The sequence below is a fragment of the Pavona decussata genome, unplaced genomic scaffold (assembly GCF_977016875.1).
Source record: "Pavona decussata unplaced genomic scaffold, jaPavDecu1.1 SCAFFOLD_300, whole genome shotgun sequence".
Classification (NCBI taxonomy): domain Eukaryota; kingdom Metazoa; phylum Cnidaria; class Anthozoa; order Scleractinia; family Agariciidae; genus Pavona; species Pavona decussata.
The window spans coordinates 2,032,490-2,058,708 of NW_028145697.1; the positions used below are offsets into that span (position 1 = coordinate 2,032,490).

The 26,219-nt window shown below is 39.5% G+C and overlaps 2 protein-coding genes and 1 pseudogene across 3 annotated transcripts; 1 reads left to right on the forward strand and 2 right to left on the reverse strand.

The window, feature by feature from the left end:
- The first annotated feature begins 1,365 nt into the window (after nucleotides 1–1,365).
- On the forward strand, nucleotides 1,366–17,779 carry LOC146454571 (OTU domain-containing protein 5-A-like). Its single transcript, XM_085095314.1, has 9 exons — nucleotides 1,366–1,819; nucleotides 1,910–2,003; nucleotides 4,803–4,867; nucleotides 10,793–10,949; nucleotides 12,027–12,175; nucleotides 13,284–13,337; nucleotides 14,569–14,703; nucleotides 15,456–15,819; nucleotides 16,087–17,779. The coding sequence occupies exons 1-9, from the start codon at nucleotides 1,478–1,480 to the stop codon at nucleotides 16,212–16,214; spliced, it is 1,488 nt and encodes a 495-aa protein (XP_084951440.1). The 5' UTR covers nucleotides 1,366–1,477; the 3' UTR covers nucleotides 16,215–17,779.
- Nucleotides 6,778–9,918, reverse strand: LOC146454572 (zinc finger protein 862-like; annotated as a pseudogene).
- Nucleotides 17,179–25,288, reverse strand: LOC146454573 (serine protease 23-like). Of its 2 annotated transcripts, none has more exons than XM_085095323.1 (5): nucleotides 24,469–25,288; nucleotides 21,251–21,460; nucleotides 20,755–20,849; nucleotides 19,892–20,188; nucleotides 17,179–19,185 (listed from the first exon to the last, which is right to left on the reverse strand). In XM_085095323.1, exons 1-5 carry the CDS (start codon nucleotides 24,548–24,550, stop codon nucleotides 19,042–19,044), a joined length of 828 nt encoding a protein of 275 aa, XP_084951449.1. In that variant the 5' UTR covers nucleotides 24,551–25,288; the 3' UTR covers nucleotides 17,179–19,041. The 2 variants fall into 2 exon arrangements, with proteins under 2 accessions (XP_084951449.1, XP_084951450.1); XM_085095324.1 differs by having other exon boundaries at nucleotides 21,251–21,457; nucleotides 24,469–25,287.
- Between the last annotated feature and the right edge of the window lie 931 nt (nucleotides 25,289–26,219).

The following is a 26,219-nucleotide window of genomic DNA, read 5'->3' on the forward strand; positions in this document are numbered from 1 at the left end:
AATTTTATTGTTTTTTTTTTTCGTGGTAAGACTGCGTTGTGTCCAACCGTGTTGGCCCAAGGTGATTATCAGGAGCAAATTTAAGTTAAAACTAGCAAATCAAGAAGTAAACAGAAAAAAAGGCAACTTACCCTGTGGAAGATATGCAAAGGCAAACGCGATCAAAATGATCCAAAACTTTCTCATATTTTGTTTACGGCATCGCTATATGGCTTTCCGTCAACTCGCAGAAAAAATCAATGATAACTGACGTTTATAAAACGTCATAAATATAAATTGCCCAAATTAATTTGTTAGTGAGTAATCACATCATCATCATTAATCGATTATTCCAGGCAATCGTCCAGTCTTCTAACTCTCTACAGCTCTCTTTTTTTCCGTTTTCTAACGTTTAGACCTGGGTTGTGCACCCGGGGGGGTACTCTCTTATATGGGCTATATAGGTATGTGCGGCGCCAAAGGGTATGGTTTTTCGGCTGTTTTGGTCATAAATAGGGTATCGCTTTTAGCCATTTTGCCGCCATTTTGGTAATAAATAGGGTATAGATTTTTGCACTCTAGTCCTAGGTTCGATTTTTTTTAGAAGAAGCTACTTAAGGTCATAAATAGGGTAGGGAAAATCGCAGATTTTGGTCATAAATAGGGTAAGGGTTTTGGGAAGCGGGCCGCACACCTCTACCCAATTTTTTTTGGAGTACCCCCCCGGGGTTGTGCAATTTAGTCTGTGAACAAAATCACATCATTGTATATCCATTCAAATAAAATATATTGAGCATTAATCACCTCCTCCCCGGCCTCAGAAGAAAAAAAAAAAGGTGACAAAATGGCTGACAAACCCGACCTCTAGGATACCATACAACCGCCTTATGTTAGTGCTCATATTTTTCAAGTAATTAACTGGATGCAATCGGATAATCGTCTAATACTCAACGTAACTGTTCAGTTATGGTCTAGGTTTTAATTTTATGGGTTTAAGAGAGAAAATTCGTCTTTCATTGCTTGTAGAATTGTTTTCCTAACAGGCTTATCACAGGGTAACCAGGCTCACTATATGTGAGGAAACTTGCTGTGAGTGTGTACTCCCTATGGCTCACAGGGATGCCAAAATATAATAGAAACCGTGAATAGATTACCTATGAGAATATAAGCGATTTGAAAGCCATGTTTGCTTTCTTGTAAAGTATGAATCGAAGACAACATTTTGTGGTGTGTCTCGTTACAAAATACTCCACGATTCTTGTGGTATTTTCCAATCTTCATCGTCTTGAACTGGTCCGAGTATTTGCCTGTACCTGACAAATCCCACAAATCTCCTTGCGCTTTTGTCTTTTTCTGCGCATTTCTTGCGCGCATATTTTATTTGGTGACGTCACACCGCTGGTCACTGAACTTTCTAATCCTGAAAACACTAAACACTCAAAGGATTTGGATTTTTGTGGTGTTTTTCTCTTTTATTAGCGTTTTTTAAAGCTCCATTATGACTATTTTGCCAAAGAAAAAACATTCCGAATCCAAGAAAAGTGACACGGCCTCAAACAACGACAACAGAACGCGGATACGTGGTAATTCGTCGTGGTCTTCGCCGTCTAGCGTTACAGAGAGAAGTCGCTCGAGCGAGGAGTATACGGCCCATGAAGAACAGTATCTTGGAAATAGTTTTGAAGCCAGAGAAGCTGCTGATGTAGCTACTAGTAGCTCTAAAAGGCGACATAGAAGTCCTCCTCATCGACATAAATACCATGAAAGACACAGTGAAGAAACAGGTTACAACAGTTCCGATGAACACGATGCCACCGACCAACCTTTGTCCAATGAAGAGGTACAGATTCTCGTCTTCATTTTCATGTTTACTGCGCAATATACTTGCGTAATTAACGCCAGATTTCATTTTTGTTTGTTTCTTATGAAGATTGAGAGGCAGTTCGAGCAGGCATTGAAAGAGAAGAAAGGTTTTATTATCAAGAAAATGGCCCAAGATGGCGCCTGTTTATTTCGGGCAGTCGGTACGTAAACTCACTGTGCATTAATATCTCACGTCATGCTAAAAAGCTGTAATTGGAAATATCTTTTACAAGTTCTACTTTCCCTTTCCCCTTTATGTTTTCAAATTCCTATAATCTATGCGTCATTAAAAATTGGTCGAGAGAAGTTGTCACAAATTATGGGCCAACATTTATTCAAAGTTGTACTTTTACAGCTGGTTCGGTTTTCCTGTAATAATACCAACATGTTCCACCACGTTCAAGGGCAGTCGTTTTGATAATAAATTTACTTAAACAAGAACATAAAATAAAATATTATCATTAAACTTCCCCCTGTGGTAACCAAACTGTTGTATGTATAGTTGTACTGTTCTGTAATATTGATTGTAAGAACATTTCACTCAGTACTTTTGGCTGTATACTTCTTTGCGAATTATCGCTTCTTGTTGAAGATCCATTTAACTTGCATCATGTTGTGTGGTTAACTCAAGTTCTTTCATGGGTAACTTGGTAGAATGCACAGCAAGTTTTGACAAGCTAAATACTGTATATTATATATTGCACTTTGACCTACATCATACAGGAAATTCATATGATCATGGTTATGTAGGAAAATTCAGCAGTTACAAAAAGAAATGCTGAAAATAAATAGGCTTGAATGGGATTGTTAGCTCATCATTTTGTAGACTGTAAAAAAGTTTTTTTGCATTGTATGTATTTTATAGTAACATTTGGACTTTGAGGATAAAGTCTGGAGTGAGTGAGGAAATGGACTGTGAGACTGGGGAAAAATATGGACAGTTGCTGACTGTACAAAAAATTTCTTCAAATTTCCTGTTCACTTACCAACAGAAAATTTTTCTGTCTGTTGGTTGAAATTTGACTCTGTCACCAAATTTTCTTTGCACCTCTTACAAACATTGTGGTGCCACTGTCACAGATAAAATTAGGATTTGTACAAACCTTAATCATAATAGAGTGATCCTGTATGTGATTGAATTGCAAGCTCATTGATTTCTGGTTTCAAATGTTCCATAACAAACATGATTCAGGTAACATCAATAAATGAGAATGATGTATTGTTCAGTAAATGACACAGGCATACTCAGAAGAAAAAAATCTGGGTGCTCCTATCAGGAGTCGAACCTAAGACCTTCTGATTACTAGTTCGGATAATCTACCACTGAGCTACAGGAGACTCATGGGAGCTAAGGCCATTATACTAGATTCATGGGACAAACATCCTGCATACTGCTAGGATTGGAATGTCATGTATGGCAATTATGCGCAATGGAAATAAATGTGATGGAATATTTTAAGCCTGGTGAATCAATCAAAATGATGTATTATTCAGTAAATGACACAGGCATACTCGGGAAAAAAATGTGAGTGCTCCTATGAGGAGTCGAACCTAAGACCTTATGGTTATTAGTTCGGATGCTCTACCACTGAGCTACAGGAGACTTGTAGGAGCTAAGGCCATTAAACTACATGTAGGTTCATGGGAGAAACATCCTGCATATTGCTAGTTTAACTTGACTTTGTGCTGAGGGTGAAATTAAGAACAGATAAAGGCCCGTTTAAATGGTTTCAACATGAGTTCAACACGGTTGTTGAACCAAATGTCGGGGGCATTTCAATAGGTCATTCAACATTGTTGAAAGTGTAAAAAAATGTTGAAAGCTTGTTCAAAGCGTGTTGAATCAAATTTAAATTGGTTTAAACTTTCATTCAACATTTTCTTTGTTCTTGAAAATGTTGTATGGCAATGACGCTGTTTGAACACTCCGTTCATCCAACATTAGCCCAACATCTGTTCAACTTTTGTTGAACAAATGTTGGACAAATATTGAAACTGTTTAAACGGGCCTTAAGGAACCAAAAATCCAGGTCATGTTGTCAATTCTTTGATGCTGTGGCTAAGGTTTTCATCTTCACCACGAAGTGGACATTTTAATTTGTTCATATGTATCCCATCAAACAGAACTCTTTCAATTTTTTGCGATGAAAAGCTTGAGACACTCTTTGAAACCTGTACTCCTGCATCTTCACCTCAAATAAGGCATTATTTAACAAAAATGAAGCTGTGGAATAATTTTGTGAGGATTATCACCTGATATTAAGGGTATCTAGTCAGAATGAATTTTTTGGATATAAAGTGGATAGTTGGTTTTTTCTCACCTCATTCATGTAATGCACCATGTTAGAATCCACGCTTTTGATACTTTGTACCTTAGCCCCATAAATTTCAGGAGGAAATATTTTCCCGTTTTGCAGACTAGTCATTTTGAGCCCGTATTAATTATGTACATACATACATGTACATAATTATACTTTATTACATTTCCAGGAAGGGACTATTAAAAATTTTCCAAGGTAATCAAATTGCAAAATATTTCACCTATGGAAGATGAAAATATGAAAGTGAATATATCAAATATTATATAATTATAGAAACTGCAGATGAAATAGTTAACAAAATTTGTTAACTATTTCATCTGCAGTTTCTTAATGAAAGACCAACCTTTTTCCAGAACAATCATGGAATAAGGGTTTCCTTTTGCAACTTCTTAAATGCGGGTAAATGTAATTTAGACAAAGTTAGACTCAAGCAAATACTGGTCTGCAGTGTTTAGGGCAGGAAGGGTCATTTTAAGACTGGTACTGCCATGTACATGGGGAGATATTGCTTGAGATTTCTGCTGGTTAAATTCAGCACATCTTGTGTCTTGAAATGTTGTCTCTATAGATTTGAACAGAGTTGTGAAATTTTTCTGTAAATATAATAATGTTGTACAAGTTCTATTATTGTGTTTTCAGCTGAGCATGTGTACGGTGACCAGGAGATGCATTCAGAGGTTAGAAGGCACTGCATGGATTACATGGTATGTACTAAGTAATACATGAGATAATGTTCCTGCTCTCCATTGTTCTTATTTCCTCAGGTATTTAATGAAATTGGTCTGGGAGTGGGGGCAGTGGTCTCTGCCCTGGCTTGTAAAAATGCTTGTTGAACTGGCAACACGATTTTTACATGTTAGCTACAAAATAATATCTTTACCTCTTCAGTCTTGTGAACTACCACTTCCTTGCACTGCTCAGTAGTGGTGCAGCTTACACGTAGGCCTGTTCCCATTATTTTTGTCAAAACTGGCTGCTAAGAGCAGATTTCTTGTCAATATTTGTAAAAGGAGGACTCGCTGATTTTACATGAATACAGTCAACTCCTTTTATTACGGACATCCTCAGGACTGCGAGTTAGTGTCCATAATAGTGGGATATTATTTCAGTCAAATGTTTGTAATTTATTTTTGCTGGGGATTTAGCTGCTGTCTGTATTATTGGGGTGTCCATAATAGCGGGGTGTCTGCAAGGCGAGAGTTGACTGTAGACTGTAAAAATAACGGAGTACTGGATCCTAACAAGAACCCTGTAAGAGTAGTCAATTTGCAACAGAATGCCCAGATTTGAAGGACATGTATTGTTATGTGGCAGTCCTTTAAAGTTCTTCAGAATTGTTTACATGGTTTTCAGAATGTGCCACTTGGAAAAGTAAATTCTCAAGTCTGTCCTTCAAAATGTTGCATCTGATTTACACATTGACTGGTCAGCCTATTACAGCTGTGGTGTAAAGTTTTGAAAAAGATGTGTATGATCAACAGTACAATCATCTTGATGAAAATGCATTATGGTCTAATTGTCAATCAGTTTTTCACTGTACATACATCTGTAGTACCTTAACAAGCTTGCTAGAAACCAGTAGTAATTGGAGTGTGAGCATTGTCAAAGGATATGTAATGGGGTTACTTTCATTCACCTAAAAAAGCCTTTGACACTTAAGATCACAAAATTATGTTGCAAAAGCTTGCCAAATATGGTGTTGATCAAAACGCCATAATTATGCAAAAATGCAAAAATTAAACTGTGGAACACCACAAGGGTCGATTCTTGGTCCGCTACTCTTCTTGATTCTTATATATGACTTACCAAAATGCCTTAACCTAGGTTCCCCTAGAGTGTACATGTATGCAGAAAAAATTAAATTACAGAAGTTTGGCTAAAATAAATTCCCGGTAATATGGACTCTTGCTATTAAGGACACTAACTCGCGGTCCCGAGGGTGTCCGCAGTAAAAAGGGTTGACTGTATGCAGAGTAAATCTCTTGGACTTCACATACATGTAGGTGAAAACATTTCTTGGAAGGAGCCTATTCACACAATAAATTTATTATAAAAAAGGTTTCTTTGAACGTTGGTGCAGTGTAACTCCATGCACACTGCAATTAAAATTTTATAGAACCACATTTTGATTACTGCAGTGCTGTTTGGGATACTTTGTTGCTACAACTAATTGAGAAACTTCAGAACTGCAGAATCGCCCTGCTAGAGTCATAACAAAATCTACATACGATATGAACTCTAGACTTCTTCTCAACTCACTTGGCTGGGACCCCCTTTCTGTCAGAAGGGCAAAGCAAAAGGCCTGTATGGGTTTTAAGAGTATTAACAAGCTCATGCCAGGGTATCTTTGTGACGTCTTTGTTGAGAGAATTGCATCCTGTGATTTTCCATGATGCTGCCCATAAAGTGCTCTTGCCAAGGCTAAGAACTGTCCACCTAAAATGCAGCTTTTGCTACAGAAGAACTTTTCTCTGGAACAGTCTCCCTGAGGAAGCTACACTGTAGAGCAGCTAGCTCCTTAAGTCTCTTTAAAAAACATATCAATAAATGGTTTTCCATATCTGTCTCCCAAATGGCAAATATGTAAACCAGTTTATATAGCAGGGCTCGAGACTAACTTTTTTTCTCACTAGCCCAGTGGGTAATGACAACTTTGATTTCACTAGCCAAAACCAATTTTCTACTAGCCAGAACTTTCAAACATGGCAGCGGGGGGGGGGGGGGGGGGTAATTGCGGAAGGGTAGACATTTTAACTTTTAAATTATACAATGTTGATAGGGAAAAAAATGTCGCAAACTTGTAGACATGACTTTGTCAGGTATTTTATTGTCATCCTGTTAAGCCAGAGAAAATGATGTGTAATAAATGATAACGTCATCACATTTGATTAAACTTGTTAAAATATTCTACCGTAAAACAAATAGTGAATCTTCACGTTTCTTCTCTTAAGAACTTGGGCTCTGTTCTTGACTGTATAGGTTTGTTTCTCAGAAAGACAATATGGTACAAGTACAAGTTTAACGTAGCTGTGTTAGGCATAATTATGAATTGAAATTTTGTTTAAAACTGTTTTAACTCCACTTTACTTTAAAATTCTTCCTCAGGGAATGTAAACACAACACTTTTGTAAGTAAACATTTCAAAAAACTCACTACAAAGAAAAACAACAACATCACATATTTCTCCAGGCAGAGTTACTACTGTGCATAATATTTCAGTACAATTTAGAGTTAATCCTTATAGTTTGGCCGTCCTGCTCTCTCTGCGGAATCGAGCCACCTGGCAACAGCCACAGCTGAATGATAATTTTCCGGAGAAACACCATTAATTGAGATATGCATGAGTGCTTCTACAGTGCAGACATGAAGTGTTGATCGGAAGTCACACATGATCCTGTTGAGACAGGAATTGCCACTGTCACAACATGCTGTTTGCACAAGGATAATAAGGCACAGCTCGATCAACAACAGCAAATTGGGAAACCGTTCCCGCACCTGAAACTTTCTTGTCCAGAAGTCAGTGGCACTGTATTGTAGCTCTGTTCTCTCTCTCTGGAAATGCATTATAATCTCCATGCACTCATCAAGGCAGGTCTGTGGGTGGAAATGTTGTTAGTTAAGGAGGGCCACAAAGTGTGGAGATATAACTTCAATGCAGCTTCACCGTAGGTGAGAAGCTGGTGTCGGTTGTTTACAGGCCATGACTGGTGTTCTGTTAATGTTGATGCTGCATGCAAGACTGGATCATCTCCTAAACCTTGGAATCTCTCAGGGATAAATGCGGTGGCTTTGTTAATGGTTTCATCTTTGCTGCTGGTAAAGGATGCTGCATCATGCACTGACCTGGTGAGCTCAACACCTTTGTAAAGATTGCCATCACCTACTTCTTGTTGAAAGGAGTTGAGATGCTCTCCTGGCCTGATCCTGAACGTTTCAAGCGTTGAAGAGAGGGCATTGACTTTGTCTTGAAGTTGGGATATGGAGATCTTGCCTTCCTGGAATTGGAATGATAACCTGCTTATTGCTAACTATGTCGAGAAGCAGGTGAAGAAATAACAGGAACTAGCTTCTTGGAGTAATTGGAAGCTCTTCCCTGCATCGTTGTACTTGAATCTCTTGCCTGTGAGGTGTGCTGTAAATGGGTGACAACCATGTAGTAATTCTTCAAAAGAAGTACCCTGAGAGCACGCTTTAAATGCGGTACCCATCTTGTACCATCTGCCTTTACTGCCTTGTAAGCCCTAACCTGCATAGTTTCTGCCAACTCTTTCAACTCACGAACAGCCTTAGGGGAGTAATGGTAATGTTTCCATATGCCTTGAAGCATACTCTTGGCTTCTTCCAACTCTTTGATAGCCTTAACAGTATCTGCAAAGGCTAGCTCTAGTCGGTGGGCTATACAATGCACCTTGATCAGATGAGGGATATCTCTTTTAAGCAAAGCATACACTCTACCCACTTCTCCAACAATTACATTTGCTCCATCAGAGCCAAGTGCAACAGTTTTTTCCTTCCAGTTTTTACATACATTGGTCATTGCACTGTTAATAGCTTCCGTAATGCCTGGAGCTTTAGCATTAGGGCAAGGCTCGAGCCCTACAAATGCATTCGCTGGCTCACCATTTTTCAAATAGAAGTAAACATCTTCAACTTCCCGAACACCGACATCTGTAGCACTGTCTGTCATTACACTCAAAAAGCGTGCTCTTTGCAGTTCTTGTCCAAGCTCATCCTTAAACTGTTGTGATATGGCTACTACAAAATCCTTGCAAGCTTTGTCATTTCTGTAAGTTTGTCCAAGCTCAATGCCACGCTTTTCTTCAAGTCGACAAAGATCAGGGTGGGTCGTGAACGGCATTTCCAGTTTTGCAACAAAGTACGCAATGTCAAAAAGCTTTTGAAGCTTCAAAGCAGCGTCTTTATTCAGCTGCCTCAACGCCCTGGGGATGGCTGCTTCTCGTGGGTTGGCTGCAATTCGGATGGCATCTGTGGCTCTCTTGTGTCCCACAGATCCCGCATGGCTCCTTAGAGACTCTAATTTGAAATTTACACAGCCACCAGAGACAAATGCCGATGATGAATCCGACAAATTTGGTCTTCGCAAACAGTGCAGAACATCGCGCCATCTCGACATGCAACCCACAGAAAGTCTGTCTTCCATAAAGGCAAAAATTTACGTTTCGGCAGAGGCAGTTGCCATCTTCGTTGGCCCTCTTATCGTTATCTTTATCAGCTGGAGTATTGTTCTTGTTTTCCTTGCTTTTTTTGCTTCCACCCGTGGCAAAATACCCATCAGGGCCGCATCGCATCAGTAATATTATTACTAACTTGCGTTGCTTTCTAATCGCACGTGGGGCTCGTACAAGAAGTTACATTTGATGGACGTCAATCAACTCTGCCTTTTTTTCCAAAGCTTTTAAAATACCCATTTGTCTTAAAGTCGAGAATATACGGCACATCCTGAGTACGAACGCATCTCAGGTTACCGGAAATAAGCTTTGATGAGTCAGAATCGGAGAATCATTTAAAATCTTGAACCGTATTTAGAAACTAAAGTCGGCCTTTCCTCGATCGGCAGGCATTCAAACATGTTCATTTCGGCGCGTATTCCCAACAAACATTTGCATAAAAGCAATGTGACGGACTGTATACAAATAGATATGTTTAAAAAAGATGTAAGAAATATCACCTAGTTTTTGTTTATTTTTTTATTTTTAGTTCTGTTCAAGACAAATTGTTAAATTCGTTCGATTTACATTTCACTCACTTCATTCCACTATAAAAATGCCTGAAATATTCTTTAGCCATTTTGGCTAGTGAAAGCCCGAAACCCACTAGGCTACAATTAGTCTCGAGCCCTGTATATCATATAAATTATTCTCTATTTTTTTTTATTTACAGATATTTTACCATGTCTAAATAAAGTTTTGTATTTTGTATTTGTTGTTTCCTTGGACAAGAACTTTGCTCTACATTGTCTGTATTCACCCAGATGTACATGTACATATAGAAAGTGTACTCACTCTGGTGACTTACTGCTGGGGGTAACCATGTGATACCCTACCTAAGGGTGGGGGGGGGGGGGAGGGGTTAGTAATGCTCCCAGTTGCTTCATGTTACAGAAACTGGGTCATGCTCTGGCCGTGTGGGCCACTTACAGTAGGCTTGAAGTATGACTTTACCTTCTTATTATGAGGTACTGTAAATACTGGAGTACAAGCTGCACGTTTTTACCTAAAAGTTTTTTTCTCAAACTAGGGGGTGTAAATTCCCTCATCTGTGAGAACATCTGGAGAAGGTTATGTAAATCTGCAATTTTCGTCGCTTTAAAAAAAAAGACCATTTTAACTACACACAGTGTTACATACATGTACCACAAGAAACTATCATTAGGATGAGAATTAGTCATTCTTTTGCAAGTTTGGTGGCTCCTAAAGGAGCCGTTGTTAATGATTCAGATATTCTGAAAGTTGAAGCAGTCTTTCTCATGAACTAACTTACTTTTTCAAAAAAACTTTTTTTCCCCAAAATTTGGGCTTCAAAACTTGGGGTGCAGCTTATACGCCAGTGTTTACAGTACTTTTCTTAGAGAACTTGTATAGTCCACTAATAATTCTTATTAATTCCAGGTCAAGAATGCTGACTACTTCTCTCAGTATGTGACTGAAGATTTCAATGGCTACATCAAACGCAAACGGGAGAGCCACTGCCATGGAAACCATATTGAGATGCAGGCTATGTGTGAGATCTACAATAGGACAATTGAGGTGTACCAATACAGCACAGGTAGGGTATTCTGTTCTGTCAGAAGTGCAGCTCTAGTTGCAGTGTGCATTACACTGTAACTTTATAACAAGGTCAATATAACAATAAGTCTTTCCAAAATAATGACAGAAGCTGATTAAATAATTGCAAGCGACTGGCTACAAGAGACTGCGGCTACATTGAGGGATTCAAAGTGGGTGCCATCAAAATACTGTCCCTGTTTCACTTTTTACTTGAGAATAACTGTCGTTAATCCTAAACTGATTGCATTCTTTTTTTTCTTTTTTTTTTTTAATATTGAATATAATATACTGATTGGATATTGAATATTGATTGGTATTTCTGGTACCATCAGGGGTCACATTTTCTGAAGGTTGAATGTTAGGCATCTTAGTTAACAGCTGAAAAAGAATGTCTACAACTGTATTTGTGGGAAACCAGCAGATGAAAGCCCTCAAGAAAGCATTGTAGTTTCCCTTGAAGGAGCAGACTTTCATCCATTGATTTCCTGCAAGTACAATGTGTAATGTGCTGTGCTGTTACAGACTGTAACTGAGAACAACACCATATTCTCTTACTTCATAACACTTGCCAATGTTACAAATGTATGTCTGCTAGCATGTGAAATTTGTATTAAGATGTTGTTGTTTAAATTTGCTTTTGGTTTAAAAATTTTCAGACCTGTTTAATTTTTAGTATCATTTTTCTCAGGTTCATTATCATAACTCTCTCCCCCCCCCCCCCCCCCCCCAAAAAAAAAAAAAAAAAGATTATTGTTACTACTGATAAAATGGCAATTTTGAAGGGATTTATTTGACGATTTTGACCATTTAAAAAAACACCTGAAAATTAGGTACAGTAAGTACCTCACTTAGCAGTGTTATGCTGTGTCATTGTTGACTGAAATTCACTGAAAATTTTAACATTGAGGAACATGCATGTGCTAACTATAAAATTATAATTTTGTGCAATATCCATGTGGTGAGTACATACACTGTACATGTAAAATATGCATGCTTTTTTTGTACCTCAAGAAAATGCTGTGTTTAGTTGTACTACTACAGCTGATGGGCTAATCATGCGTCATTCACTCTGCAGAGCCAATCAACATCTTCCACAGTTCCTACAAGACTGACTATGAGCCAATCCGTGTTAGTTATCATAACAGTGTTCATTATAATGCAGTTCTCAATCCTAACAAGCCATCTGTTGGTGTGGGACTTGGTCTCTCTGGTTACAAACCATGGGTGAGTCTATTCATAGCCTGTAGATATACCTTAAGGCCATTTTAGATGGTACAACTTTTGCTTACGGCTGGCATGTGACAAAGTCGTACCATGTAAATCGCCCTTTACTGCCCCATCACCATTCTAGATAAGAGAGGGGTCTTAGGTCAAAAACCTAAGAAGGCCAGCTTCCTGACCTGTCAAATTGAATGGTAAACTTAAGATATCTATTTGCCCCTCAAAATTTGTCATTGACTCCCTGACTTGGAAAGTTATGTGGAACACTGCCCATATAAGGCCTTAACAAATCCCTGTGATGAGTGAGAAAATCAAGCTTGTATGCAAAAATATCTTGATTCGCAAAATGTTGAACTTATTTTGTAGCACTGGGTAATGATGGTGTAGAGTTAAATAATGTTTACAGGTGGGGGAGGAGTGTCAGGGAGTAATGACTGAGGATTGATTAATACCTACAACGTTGCCACAGGCAAATCCTCAAGTTTTAGCACAGATCCCCAAAGCATATGTGACACAGGTCACCATGCAAGCGTGATATAAGAGTTTGTATGGCGTTAAAATTAAATTGAAATTTAGACAACAGTATTCCTACAAAAACACACAAAAAATATAATAAAGTCTGAAAAGCTTACCCAATGTGTTTTGCTGTGTTTTCAAGGCTACTCAGTGCTTCCAGTGCAAGTAGTAGCCTTACATACTGACTGAAACATCATATTTAATGTTGCCACTGTTCATAGCACTCACACTCTTTTTTTGTTGCCTGTTAATCTAAATTTGTGCCAGTGACAAAATCCAGTCTATTGTCTGGGCTATTAACAAAGTAAATTTTTAGGCTGTGGGCAACAGCAAATCTCTTCAATTGAAGCTTATTCAAAGTTCTTGAGAGACTGGACACCACTGCATTGTCAGCTACATTGTTCTCCTACATTGTTGGAATAAAAGAAAACAATGTAAAGCAATAATGAAATGGTGCAGTATTTTTTCTATGATTGTAAACATTCCAGCTAGCACTCTCGAGGGCTCAGATAATGTACACAGAATGCCTTGAAAATGTCATGTGATACTTGGTGTTTAAAAACATCTGAAAATTTCCCTCTCTTGATCCTGTCAGGCAACTCTGGTCGGTGATGCATTCAAACAGTCAGAGGAATGGCAGATTGAACAGGTACGTTTTGTTGTGTTGTATAGTATCAGCATCAGTAAGAGCAGGGTTCTTGCTGAGATTTGTAAAAGGAGGTAATAAATTTGCAATAGCAGGTGGACGCCATCTTGTTAATGTCTCCCAGGGAATGATGGGAGCAAGATGGCTGCAGGCTGCAGATTGATTGAAACATGGTGGAGATAATGAAGTCAGCTTTGTGTTTGATGAAACAAAATGCCCAAACAAAGAACAATTTCTTTACAGGCGATGGATTTTCAATGTCAGTAATATTAGTTGCTGGATGTTTTTACATTATTTATGGAAAGAAAATTCCCAAAACAGGGACAAGTTTTTTAAAGCGGTTTGAATAATTTCGGAAACATTTTTTTTAAAGAAAGCCAGTAACATTTACAGGAATAGACAGTAAAAATAACTGACAAGAACTCTGAACAGTATTATGGCATGTTTATCATTTGCTATCAAATCATTTGAGTGTGCTTTTGCTTACTTATTAGTGATGGACCCTAAGGAAAACATCTTTCATTTCATGTCGTGTAACAAAAACAACTGTATTGAGTGAAAATAACAGTGAAACCGTAAAACAATTGCAAAAATCACTAGCAAAATCTAAGAACATCACTTACTGAGTACCAACGATATGTGACAGGTCCAAGGGGACAAAGTAGGAGGAAATTAGAATGATGTATTATTCAGTAAATGTCACAGGCGTACTCAGAAAAAGGAAATCCGAGTGCTCCTATCAGGAGTCGAACCTAAAACCTTCCTATTACTAGTTCGGATGCTCTACCACTGAGCTACAGGAGACTCGGGGGAGCTAAGGCCATTAAACTAAGTTCATGTGACAAACATTCTGCATACTACTAGGATTGAAATGTCATGTGTGGCATATGCACAATGGAATAAATGTGATGGAATATTTTAAGCCTGGTGAACAAATGAGAATGATGTATTATTCAAATATCACAGGCATACTTGAAAAAAGGAGGAAATGTGTTCCTGAAATGTGCTTACAAGACACAACCTAATAAATTATTGTTCCTATCTACAAATGTAAAAACATTTTTTTTTCAACTACGAGGCCTTCTGGCTCCTGGATGTTACTGTGGAGAAACCGTTGAACTGAAGCCCTGGTGTTGAGCAAGGGCTTCAACACACCTGTACCGTGAACCAACCACTATACCAAAACCTTTGCAAATGTACCAGTAGTTGAACATTGTGAATTGTTTCCTTGTAGCAAATGTTAGCTGACAAACTCCGCTGTACTGACTGGGAGGCAACAAATGAGGCCATGGAGGAAGCAGTTGCTCGAGAGTCATACTTAGACTGGCTGAGAGACCGGGAGAAGCGGGCTAGGGGAGCCAGAGCTCTGGTAAGAGTAATGGGGCTTTGTACCTGTTCACATTGTTCACATTCGATGTGGCTAAATAAATAATTGAGGCAAAGTTATCCTCAAGCCAATGCAGTCAGCTGTTTTTCCCCTTGGTGTATGTGACTTGCAGGGGGACCCTGACCCACAGGATGATTGCAGGGGCTGATCAGTGTTTCTCACATTTGCATTTGTGCTGCTTTAGCTGTCAGATCGTTGCAGATCATTTATTTAAGTGTGAATCTTTGCAGATTCTGGTACAATTGTACTACATGGGCAACAAATAAATACAACTCAATGACCTGAAATTGTAGAATGTTTTCGAGAGAGTGGCATTGTACACTTGCACAATTAAATATAAGTAAATACATGGCGATTGTATAATAAGCACATAAGTTTTGCCCAAGTGCTTTAAACATACTGTGCAAATGGACATCACACTCGCACCTTTAATATAAAAGCATTAAAATTATGTCTGTGTAAATAATTCTTGTAACTTTATTTTGTTTTTGATAATCTTAACAAAGTGGCTTTTTTTTGGCTTGAGTATTATAGAATTGTTTTGTCTTTTGTTTTGAGTCTTGAAGTGTTGTTAATAAGTGTAAAAAAGTATTTTGTTGTTTTTCTCTTAGTAATGAATAAAAATGCCTTTAAAAATAATTAATCATAGACCTACAAATCGCCAATCAACCAATCATTGTGTGGATGTTATTCAAATATTTCATGAAAGCTTACTGTATCACATTGTCTTGCAGCCTCGCTCCAGTCCTACTGCGACCAGTAGCACATCCACTTGTACAGAATCCAAGAGACCTACATCCCCACATCACCGGGAGCGTGATCGAGATGCCCCTGAGAGTGCCCCTCCTAGTAAGTCCCCTCGTCATTCACCTAGCTCTCCTCGACATGAGACTTTTGCGAGTGCTTCTTCTTCCGAAGCTAAACCCTGTCCAACTGCCAGTCAAGCAACCACCACCTGTACTGTGAGCACAATGAAGGCCACTTATTATGATTCCAAACCAGGATGTTCAACTGAGTCATCTAACCCACCCTCTCCCCCTGGGGCTACTGGTGGTGCTGAGCCAAACTACCTGGATTATCTGCCTCCAGCAGGATATGGTAAGAAGAATCACGTGTTTGTGTTAGACTGTATAAATTTTTGCGTGGGCACAAAAATTATCTGTCTCGAATAATTTTACTAATTACTTGTCTCATCCATCTAATGCATCTAAAGCAGAAGCCATCTACATTTATCTTTGTCCTCTTTTGTTTAAAGCTCAACTGAACAATTTTTTCCTTCATAGTTTCAGGTACCTAGATTCCATTGCATAACTTTGCTCACCATTTCTCCATTTTCATAACTTGAATTTACTTTTTTCCCCGCAGGATTCTCTGAATGGGAAGATGAAAGTATTCTAGCGGCAGTCTTGGCGGAGTCACAAAAGGAATATTTAGAAAAACTCAAAAAGGACACTGTGAAAGAAAAATGCACTGATGATGACTCCAAATCCTAGCAGTTTTCAGAAGATCCTCTACATATAGCTCACAATGATGTTCCGTTAGAATTGTGTTGTAATTTTAGATTAATATTGTATAATTATTGTACGTAAATTGGTTCTTGGTTTCTTAGGGTTAAATAGGGTTTTCAATGTAGCGTAAAATAATTCTCAATTCAAGTGTTTGCTTGTTTTACAATGAAAATTGGGACAATGTTTTGACTTCATTTGAATAAACTTCTACGATCCTTAGGTTCATTTTATTAAATAATATGTTTACTTTACAAGTCACGCAAACAGGAAACATGCATTATATTGGGGATGCGACTTTCGGTAAATACAAATGTAATTCAAAGGGATCCAATTTAACATTCAAGTAGTGTAGTTATTATTCCATCTGTGTTTTAAAGACGATTGACTTTCTTAAACTACGGCACAAGTTTATTCGTATTTGGTCCTTCTTTGTGACATCACACACCACTCAATTCAGTTGGCTCAGTGTTAGGTCGAATTTTTACGTTCCATTTTACTCGCGTCTAACAAAATTCAAGCCCTGGGGAAACTGGCAAAAATCACATTAATTTGCCCGAAGTACCACGCAAACAAAAAGTCGTACCCTTTGAGAGATGAATGTCCCAGACGTCAAACAGTGTAGATTGGACTCTTAAGCGGTTTTCAATTGAGTGTCGTAAAGCAAAAACCAAAGTAATCAGTGAACCAATCAGAACTCGAAGCAAACACATGTAACCGACGTCAAGCGCGGGAAAACGCGCACGAGCAAGTGACGATTGGTTTGGGGTTTGTTTCTCATTGGTTGAGAAAATGACGCGAGTTTTGCCAACCAATCACAGAGCGTAGTGAAGCACAAGTAAAGCAACGTGAAATTACTTCAGACACTCAACTGAAAACCGCTCTATCTGTTACTTGAATTGTGTTAAACGCGACTTACATACGATCTATAAAAGGCCTTAGCCTATCTCTCTTAGTCTTCGGCTGTAACTGTTCTTTGATGCACCATTTTTATAACCCTTTCACTCTCAGTATTGAGTTATAAGCCAGGGTCGTGGTTGTTCTGTATTCCTGGATAAAAGCCTGAATTGAGACTATTCAACTGTTTTGTGGTGCTGTTTATTCTGTGGAGTATAAGAGGGGTTGTTACGTTTGACGCTGAATGAAATCCTGAAGTTTGACCGTGTAAACGAGACCTCTTTTCCACTGTCCTATTTGTTTCTCAGTATTTTAACACTGGACAGTTAAGATTTTGTGCCAATTGTTTTGATGTTGGCTTTGTATTGATCCACTGAGAGTGAAATGGCAAAGGCATTGATAAGTACATCATGGCATAGCAAACGAAAAAGGACTGCAGAGTGAAGGTTTTACAATGTAAGGCCTGAATATAAATTGAAAAGTGTAATTTCGTTTCAAAGAAAGTTTTTCGTTTTTATTACCTCCTCCGCTTGACTTAATATAGTGTTAAATGCATTTGTAGCTTATCATGTGATATGTATATACAAGTACGAAATATGCTTTGGAAAACGAACAAATAACTCTAAAAATAGTAATAAAAAAGAACACAACGACAAGCTAAAATTTTTTCATTGTTCAGAACATACTGACATTTTTTTTTTTTTTTGGGGGGGGGGGGGAGGGGGTGGAGTAATCGGCGTTCCCCTCTCGCCAGCTCGACCTACTATCTTGAACAGAAAGAGAAATTAACCTTCCCCCTCCCCAAAAAATCGATGATTTCACATGCAAAGTAAATCGCGCCATTTTCCATCATTGAAATGGGAGGGGAGGAAGGGGTGGGCTTAATTTTTACTCTGAATTGTCCAAGATCGTAGCTCGAAATGTCTAGACGTCAACCAACGAATGCGATGTTCCCAAGCTCTTACGTAGCCTGCCCTCACTTGTGACGGAAACGACTGCTACGCGGCGAATGATAGCTCGGAATTTTTGGAAGGAAACGACTGCTATGCAGGCGTAAGTGCGCTGTCTTGGACCATCATTTGGTGATGCCAGATCACGTGCCATATGGTCAAAACTGAAAAACGCTAGTAGTTGTGGTCTTGTGAAATTTCTCTCGTGGTGTCGTTTTCCCCCAAAATTTTCAAATTTCAACGATGTAGGGGATGATGGTAACCTACGTAGCATGCAGGAAGTTGCTGAATAAAATGATGGAGAAAATGTCCGTTTGCTCACATACCATAAATCCTCGCCAAAGGCCCGAGTCGCTCATGTTTTTTACTGACATGGTAAAAGGTGCTTATCAGAGGTTGAAGGGTAGGGTGGGGGTGATATTGTAATCTGAAATCGTGCCAGTCAAGTTTGTTATAATACTAGTTAAAATAACAGTTGAGCAAAAACAACAGCATAAGGTTATCTGTTGTTCTTCTGATGGTGTCACACATGGACTGGAAGATGCGACTTGGAAGACAAGAAACTGCTTTTTGTAATGTATAAAAATGATGTAGTCAAGTCAGCAGTTAAAATTTTTTCTTCAGAATACAAAGCTGTGACGAGCAATAAACACGACCAACACTAAAATTATCATTTGTTGTCTCGGTACTCTCGAAAAGAAAAAAAAAAAGGAGGGAAGGGAAGGCGGTCATTTCAAATTGTGACCATAGGAAGCGGGGGAAAGGGGGGAGGGGGGAGGGGGAGGGGTGAGGTGGACGCTTATTTGAGAATTTAGGGTATGCTCACTGTGGAAACGTCGATATTCTCTCATTTAAAACGAAGGCGTGAACATGTCCTTGAAGGCTAGTCATTCATCGCTTCACTTCATAGACCCTGTTATTATGCGTTGCCGGTCTTTTCAATTCCCGTCAAGTGTGAAGTGAAATCGTCAACGCCTACTGCACAGACTGTAGCGAGAGTTTGAAGTCCACGAGCACAGGGTATCCAGGATATCTTCCGTGAACCACAGGGTCACAGACAGCTGCTTTCCTGTCAAAGCCTTACTGTATTTTGTGTTCTGTATTCCCACTAGCTGCAATAAACAGCACACAAAGTCCATGATTATTTTTGTTATAATTAAGACTGTACTTGTAAGCTTATAAGCGATCACAACCCCCAAGAACTTGCCCTCTGTAACTACTTTAAGTGCGTGTGGGGGAGGGGGCTGATCGCTTGCAAGTGCAACTCAACAAATACAGATCTCGTAAGTAGGACAATAATGATCATCCGGGTGAGTGAAGTCCTGAGAAGGACTATTTGAGGTGACGTTCCCTGGACAGGTCTTTTTTTACGGCTTACAACTACAGGTCACTGTTTTACTGGTATATAACCAAGAGGGTTAGCGTGCGCTAGGCATGAATTAGCTTTTTAGTATGGGACCCTGTTTAGCTTGTTTATATACAATTATCACAGCGACCTGTAGTTGTGACCTGTGACCGCTAAAAGAAACCTTCCGACGTTGACTGACGTTACATAAACCCGAGTGGAAGTTATCATGAGAGTCAAAATACAGAAGTCTATAACTGAAATCCGATTTTGTAGTACGACCTTATTTTTGCGTCGAGGGCAACAAAACCTGCACCGGAGAAGAGGAACGTCTTCAAGGTAACGACTTGACAAATGACCAAGTCCTTGTTAACTCAATAATGGCGGCGCTGTTATTTGGAATACCAAGAAGACGTCATGAGTCAGTTATGAATTTGTTTACATCCGTTCCCAGTCCCCTTCTCAAGACTTACCACTCGGTCCCAATCATTTTTCACCAAATCATACACCTGCATATAAACGCCTGCACCGGACGCCCCATCCTCTGTGGAGCATTCCTGATAGACCAGTCCGTATACCGCCCCTTGAACCTGGCAGACCCGGTACATCAAGTTCTCTGGTTGGTCTGCATCATCGAATGCTGAAAAGTACACGTAGCTGTGCGCATCCACCGCAGCTGAAGTATTTACAGCAGCTGGAAGAAGGAAGGGTCGGTTGTGCTTCTTACGGAGTACTAACAGCGCAAAGTCATCTTTTATGGACGGTCGTATCTGCCAGATGAAGTTGAAAGAACGTGTGATTAGACCACTCCTCCTCGTTTCTATCAGCAAAACAGCTTGTGCGACGCAGCGAAAATACTCTAAGATTACTGTAAGAAACTGCTTCTGGGAACACAATTTTGGGACACCAAATGTAATTATAAAAAAACTAGGCCCGGTTGTTCAAAACCCGATTAAAGCTAATCCGCGATTAAAAGATAACCGAGCTTTTTAGCGCGCTCGTTCAAAACATTTTTAAAGTATAATTTTAAGCTAATGGTAAGGAAGGTCAAAGTCAAAACTGAGGGACAAAAATCTTTTTGCAAAAATCTTTATTGTTTAGTTGTTTAGCTTAATTAAACTCGAATCAAAGTTTTCGTTAATCCAGGATTAGCTTAATCTGGCTTTGAACAACTGGGCCCTGGACAATTAGATTAGCAAATGTAATTATAAAAGGATTGTACTTGCAATAGGATCCTCTTTCAATTGACTTGGGTTGTAAATTTGTCCTACTAAGAAAATGCTGCTGGATTCAGACGGACGCATTTATGTTAGGCAACTATGACAAACAATCGTACTCGTTTAGTCCACTCTTTAGAGACAAAAGTTCGTTTGACAGAAATCCAGTTGAAAGTTCCGGAAGGCGTCAAAAATCCCACTTGAACTCTGTTATCTGAAAACGAATAATGCGGTGAGAATAAGCCACAGCTGATCATGACAAATAGGATTTAGGGCAAATAGCTACATAAAGGCTGGCAAGTGCAGATTGTTTTACAACAAATAGTAGCCGTGGCTTTAGACCCTGGTTACAAAATCGCATCTAATTCCAACTGCCATAACTCGTAAGGATGAATGGTGAAATTTTCAGACAAACATAATTGCTAAGTCTTAATGATTTTATGGAGAACATTAAACACGTTTGTATTGACAACTACCTCAAATGGATTAAAACAAAGGAATTAAAGAGAAGAACTTAACAAAGTACTTATCGGATCTGGTTAGTTTCCTCTGTGCTGGGATCTCATTTTTTGTTAGCCAATAGCAATCCTTGATATTGGTGGCAAGTAATTTTACCTATTATTCTTCTTGGGCCTCTAACAGATGTGACGCAATGCGCGGCAGTGATCACGTGACGTTCCGTGACAGCCACACCAGTGCACCTGGTTCCCAGTTTCACCGCGGCAGAGAAAGGAAACTTTTCCGAAGCTATTTTATTGGGAATGTGAAAACGCTTGCTGTACTGAGAAACATCCCTTTTGATTCTGCATGGATTTCTGAAGTCTGCTGAGATAAACAGAAAGCATAACTTAAGCATGTAATGGCTGTGAAAGGCAAGGAATCTGCTTTCAGTTTTAGGGAACAACTGGGGCCCGTTTCTCGAAAGTCCCGGTAACTTACCGCGCCCGATAAGTGTGCTTAGTGTTAAATGTTTCTTATCAGAAGATAATTTGTGTTAGCTTTCAATACTAAATTTTAAAATCTTACAATTCTATGAAAACATTGGCCAAGTACCATGTCTGTAATCACGTAGCCTGCGAACGCAGACGTATTTCCGGCTGTCGCTTCTCTCCGCCGCGTTATTTTTCGGCGGAGAGAAGCGACAGCCGGAAATACGTCTGCGTTCGCAGGCTAGTAATCACTGTGTAATTGGCCAAAAAACATCTAAAAATATACTTATCGGTCCCGGTAAATTACCGAGACTTTCGAGAAGCGGGCCCAGCTGGTCATAACAAGTTTTTTCGAAGAGCTCCACGTTGTCTGTGGCAGGGGGGTTATAGAAGACACCACCTATATCATGAGCATTTCTCACAAAATTTTATTAGCTTTGAAATTTGAGTTCAGCTAGAAAGAGTCAGCATTGCTAGATAAACAAGAAAAGTGAGGTTTGAATCTCATTGTCATTTTTTACTGCTGGATAGAGGGGTGGCCATGCAATAACGACACCATCTTTTGAGGTTGAGGAAGTGGGCAGGGGGGGGGGGGGGGGGGAGTTGCAAAGCAGAGACCACCATCTATTTTGTGGTTTGGTGGGTCCTGTTCGAGCATGGTAGTTTTGACCACTTCCCTTATAAATAGGTCAAATAATTGTGCAATGCCCCTTAACGTAAAGATATTTTAAAATATGCTTTTTTTTTTCTTAAGAGAGGTATTGAAGTAGGGTAAATCCATTTGTGGTCATTTGTCCATTTGAATTCCGAACAAAACAAGCTTGTAAGAGATTGGGACAAAAAAAATGTTCCCTGACAGGAAAGAATCCGTATTCATTAAATTAATTTAATTGTATTAAAAGGAATGCAGCTCAACTGCAATTAAAAACAAATTAAAATTTGATACAGTGGTATCCTGCTATGACCATTGACGAGCCGAAGAACATTTTCTCGCATCCGGCAAAACGGTGCCGTTAAACTGACAAAAAGAAAAAAAGGCGTGAATTACGTGGCGAGATAAAACTTTTGTCGAATACATACTAAACAAATAACTGTCGGTCTTTCTGTTTTCGTCATTTAAACCGCCTTGCATGTCGAGAGCTCATAAAAAAGGGGAAGAAGGAAGAACAATGGAATCCAAAAGATGGTCGTTGATCGCATTAGCGAGAAGGCCAGATTAATGGACATTTTCAGATAAGAAATGAGTGAACGTTTCTTTTCGTCACGGAAAAAATGGCCGTGATGATAAGATGGTCGTGAGTGGGGGGGGGGGGGGAGGGAAGGTGGTCGTGAGAGGGGGAGGGAGGGAGGGGGTCACTGTGTCTTAAACCGAACTCACTTTATCTGTTAAATTGCTGTTGTGAGGCACAAAAAAAATCCAACGTAAGGCGAGTTGGGACCGGCTGTGCCTCCTTGACTCAAAAATATGCCCTCACTTCCCGACTCGACCGGAAGTGAGGTGTTCTGCTGAGATGGAGGGTGGTTTATGGAGTAAACTGGCCAAAGGGAAAAGAGCCAAATGTCTGTTTAATGGAGAGGGATAGTAGTCTCAAATGTACACAGTCTATTCGCCCTAAATCATTTGAAGGGGAACGAGAGAAACTTCTCTCTCGCCAGCGTCCCTTTGCTTTAGGGCGAAGGGACTGCTCAAATATGAGACAACAGCGGTGGAGATGAAGTGATTTCACTGAGCTCTCATTAGGAACGGTCAAGGGAATATTATGGAGAGGATCGATTGTATTTCAGGAAAGATTCAGTGGACGTGGTATTTTGTTTATTGTATCAGGGCGTACCTGGTACATGTTTGGGACAAGCTTCTCACAGGAAGAGCTTGGAATACCTGTGGTTTACACTTATATGTGGAGCCACGAAGCTGAGCCTCGTTGTGTTTTGAGGTTATCGCGCAATGCACAAAGGCGATGCGAGAGCAAGTTGGAATAAAAACGTTTCACTTTTCACACATGTTCACAGTGTTGTCCTAAAATAAACGGACAAAATTAATTTTGAACAACTAAGTAAAGGGGAGTGTACCAAAACAAACTACTAGCTACTACTGCCTTCACCATGCACACATCGACAAGGTCGGTCGATCTGGCCTATAAGCGCAACCACTCTGCGGTCAGTATCCTTTCCTAAATTTCTGTAAGAGTTGAAAAAAAGCGGGAGGGACAGATCGAATGCAAGTGGCGAGCATACAAGCGCTGCTCGTTTTTATTGTTAGTTAGATAATGACATTTCCGTTCACCTCCAAAAAGGGGGAAATTGGCGGAATACCGTACAGACTTCACCAGGATCATGGTTTTTGGGACATAACCCGAGTATTTCTAGCATGCGATTACCGCTTTCAGCAGCAAGGGTTGTGGGCGATTAGAGGCGACTGAAAAATTTAGGGGAAAGAATTCTTCGAAAAAGGCGAAAAGCAATGCGCTAAAAGGCATTGTTTTCCTTTACGCTCACTATCCAGTAACGGCCAGCAAAATAATGGTAATAAATCATTTTGATATATCTGCGGGAGGATCAGAAAATTCAGGAAGAGGATGACGGTGTAAGATTTAAATCTAGAGTAATCTAGAATGAAATTCATGATAAGCGTTTCATGTGACGGAAACAATACAGTTTTGGCGTGGAGAAACAAGCATCAAAATTTCACACCGTGAAGTAAATAATGAAAGGCAGAGAGCCCGAAGAGGGATCAAGAAAGGCTTTAGAACTTTGGAATGGCTACACATTTAATAAGAGAACTAAGTTTTTATGAGCGGACGGCAAAAGTTAAAATAAAATGAGAGTCCTGATCCCTCAGCCCCGTGGTTCTAAATAATGAGAAGAAAGCGTTAAGGCGGAATGTATTTGCAACAAACAGCTCACCTACTCCATTGGCTTGAATGCGAACCAGGCCACCTATCTTGACTGTTAAAACACATAAACAGAGCACACGCAATATGAACATGACTGCACGATCCCCTTGACCTTAGTCCGGCTCGAAGATCTTTGTCTTGCAAGCGATAAATCACAGTTCCCCTGAACAGATATATTCAGGGTAAACCAGCCAGAACTGAGAAGCCAAACAAGGTAGAGTTTTGACCACAAGGGAATAGAGGTCAATAGAGAGTTGTGTTGTGAGTAAACAGTCCTAATTCCGTGATTCGTTTTAATCCTTTCGCCCAGTGGGGTGTGAGTGATAGATTCTAAAATGTCAAAACAGTAATAAATGTTTAGGGAGGGGAAGCCGTCAAAGTAAAAAGCAAAAATCTAAAATAAGTTGTAAAAGTGCTAGAAACAGATGAAATACCGCTACAGCGAAGTCTTTTTGAGACTGAGCACAGATTCATAATTCATATTGTCTTTATTATTGCAAGTGATAAGGTAATACACCCCATATACAACCTTCTTACCACTCCCCTAAGTGTTTTTGAATGGCCTACTCTTTGAGTGTCTCGCAGTGTAGCACTGTTGATTGACATGTGATACAAATAACTCGAGTGACGATTATCACTTTCAACTGGAGAACCACACAAATATGAGGAATCCTACTTCGGATTTGGAAACCACATAATCCTTCACTTGTTAGAGGTCGTAGAGTTGTATCACGGACATATTTGCGTAACTTCTGCACAGCGTGGCGTAAACTGACCCTAAAATTATTCCGTAAAGATGATGTTCTTTTGTAGATATGACACCTTTCTAAGCTGTGAATCAAGGTCAAAAATGTTGATGATTTGTTAATGTAAAGGACCATATTGATTTTAATAGCAATCGAATGAACAGGAAAATATTTCAAATTATTTTCTTCAGGTGTTTCGTGCTTCAGCGAAGAGAGGCGCCGTTCATCCTTTGTATGTGTAAAGACCATAATTATTTATTAAAAAGGCCACACAACCACAAAGCTTGTGTCCTGACATGGTCACGCTGATAGCACCCTGCTGCGCCGCTTAATGATTTTGAAAAGTTTAGCGTTGTTTTACTTCAACAGGAGCCCATTATCTGATTTCAATTAGCTAGGACTCACAGAATGCCTCTGATGTTTTTTTGGCAACATATTACTTCGTAAAAGCTTTTTCATGGACAATTTGGTGGATGTTGCAATCGCTAGGGTTGAAAACAGGATTTGGTAGATATGCACATGCCTGGCAGTGTGAACGTCGACGTGAAAACTGCAAAGGACCGCGAACGATAATGCTGTCAGTTGACGTAGGATCTACAAGAGACCTAATCAGCCACGTCGACGGATTTGGTATGACTATATTTTACACTTTTTTCGTTGACTTCAAGGAGTAGCGGGGTCATTTTATAGCCGGAAATTGGGGCAGCGCGCTTTGAAATCGTATTTTGTAAATTCGGCCGGCATATGTTTGGTCGGAATGTCACACAATTGATCGCCCAAGAAGAGACTTAGATTAGCTTTATGCAAACTTTCTTTGAGGACTTGTCTCCAAATATTTTTGGAGAATATGAGATCAATTAGCGGGTTTTTTTCCACATTAGAGTGTATCTAGCAGTCTACATGAGTCTGGTCTTTCGTCGTGCGTGAGGAATTTTCTGTTCCCCGGGTCTGTGGGATCATACTGAGCATGTTTACTGGGACCTTGCTTTCCCTAAAAATATCACGCTGAATTATG

Bases quoted from the DNA above. Each gene is read 5' to 3' on its own strand.
- LOC146454571 (XM_085095314.1), top strand. From the start codon at position 1,478: ATGACTATTTTGCCAAAGAAAAAACATTCCGAATCCAAGAAAAGTGAC. The intron at 12,176-13,283 runs GTGAGTCTATTC...TGATCCTGTCAG, and splicing joins TCTCTGGTTACAAACCATGG to GCAACTCTGGTCGGTGATGC. The intron at 13,338-14,568 runs GTACGTTTTGTT...GTTTCCTTGTAG, and splicing joins AGGAATGGCAGATTGAACAG to CAAATGTTAGCTGACAAACT.
- LOC146454573 (XM_085095323.1), bottom strand. From the start codon at position 24,550: ATGTTCATATTGCGTGTGCTCTGTTTATGTGTTTTAACAGTCAAGATA. The intron at 21,461-24,468 runs GTGAGCTGTTTG...TGTTTATCTCAG, and splicing joins CATTCAAGCCAATGGAGTAG to CAGACTTCAGAAATCCATGC. The intron at 20,850-21,250 runs GTAAAATTACTT...ATTCGTTTTCAG, and splicing joins AGGCCCAAGAAGAATAATAG to ATAACAGAGTTCAAGTGGGA.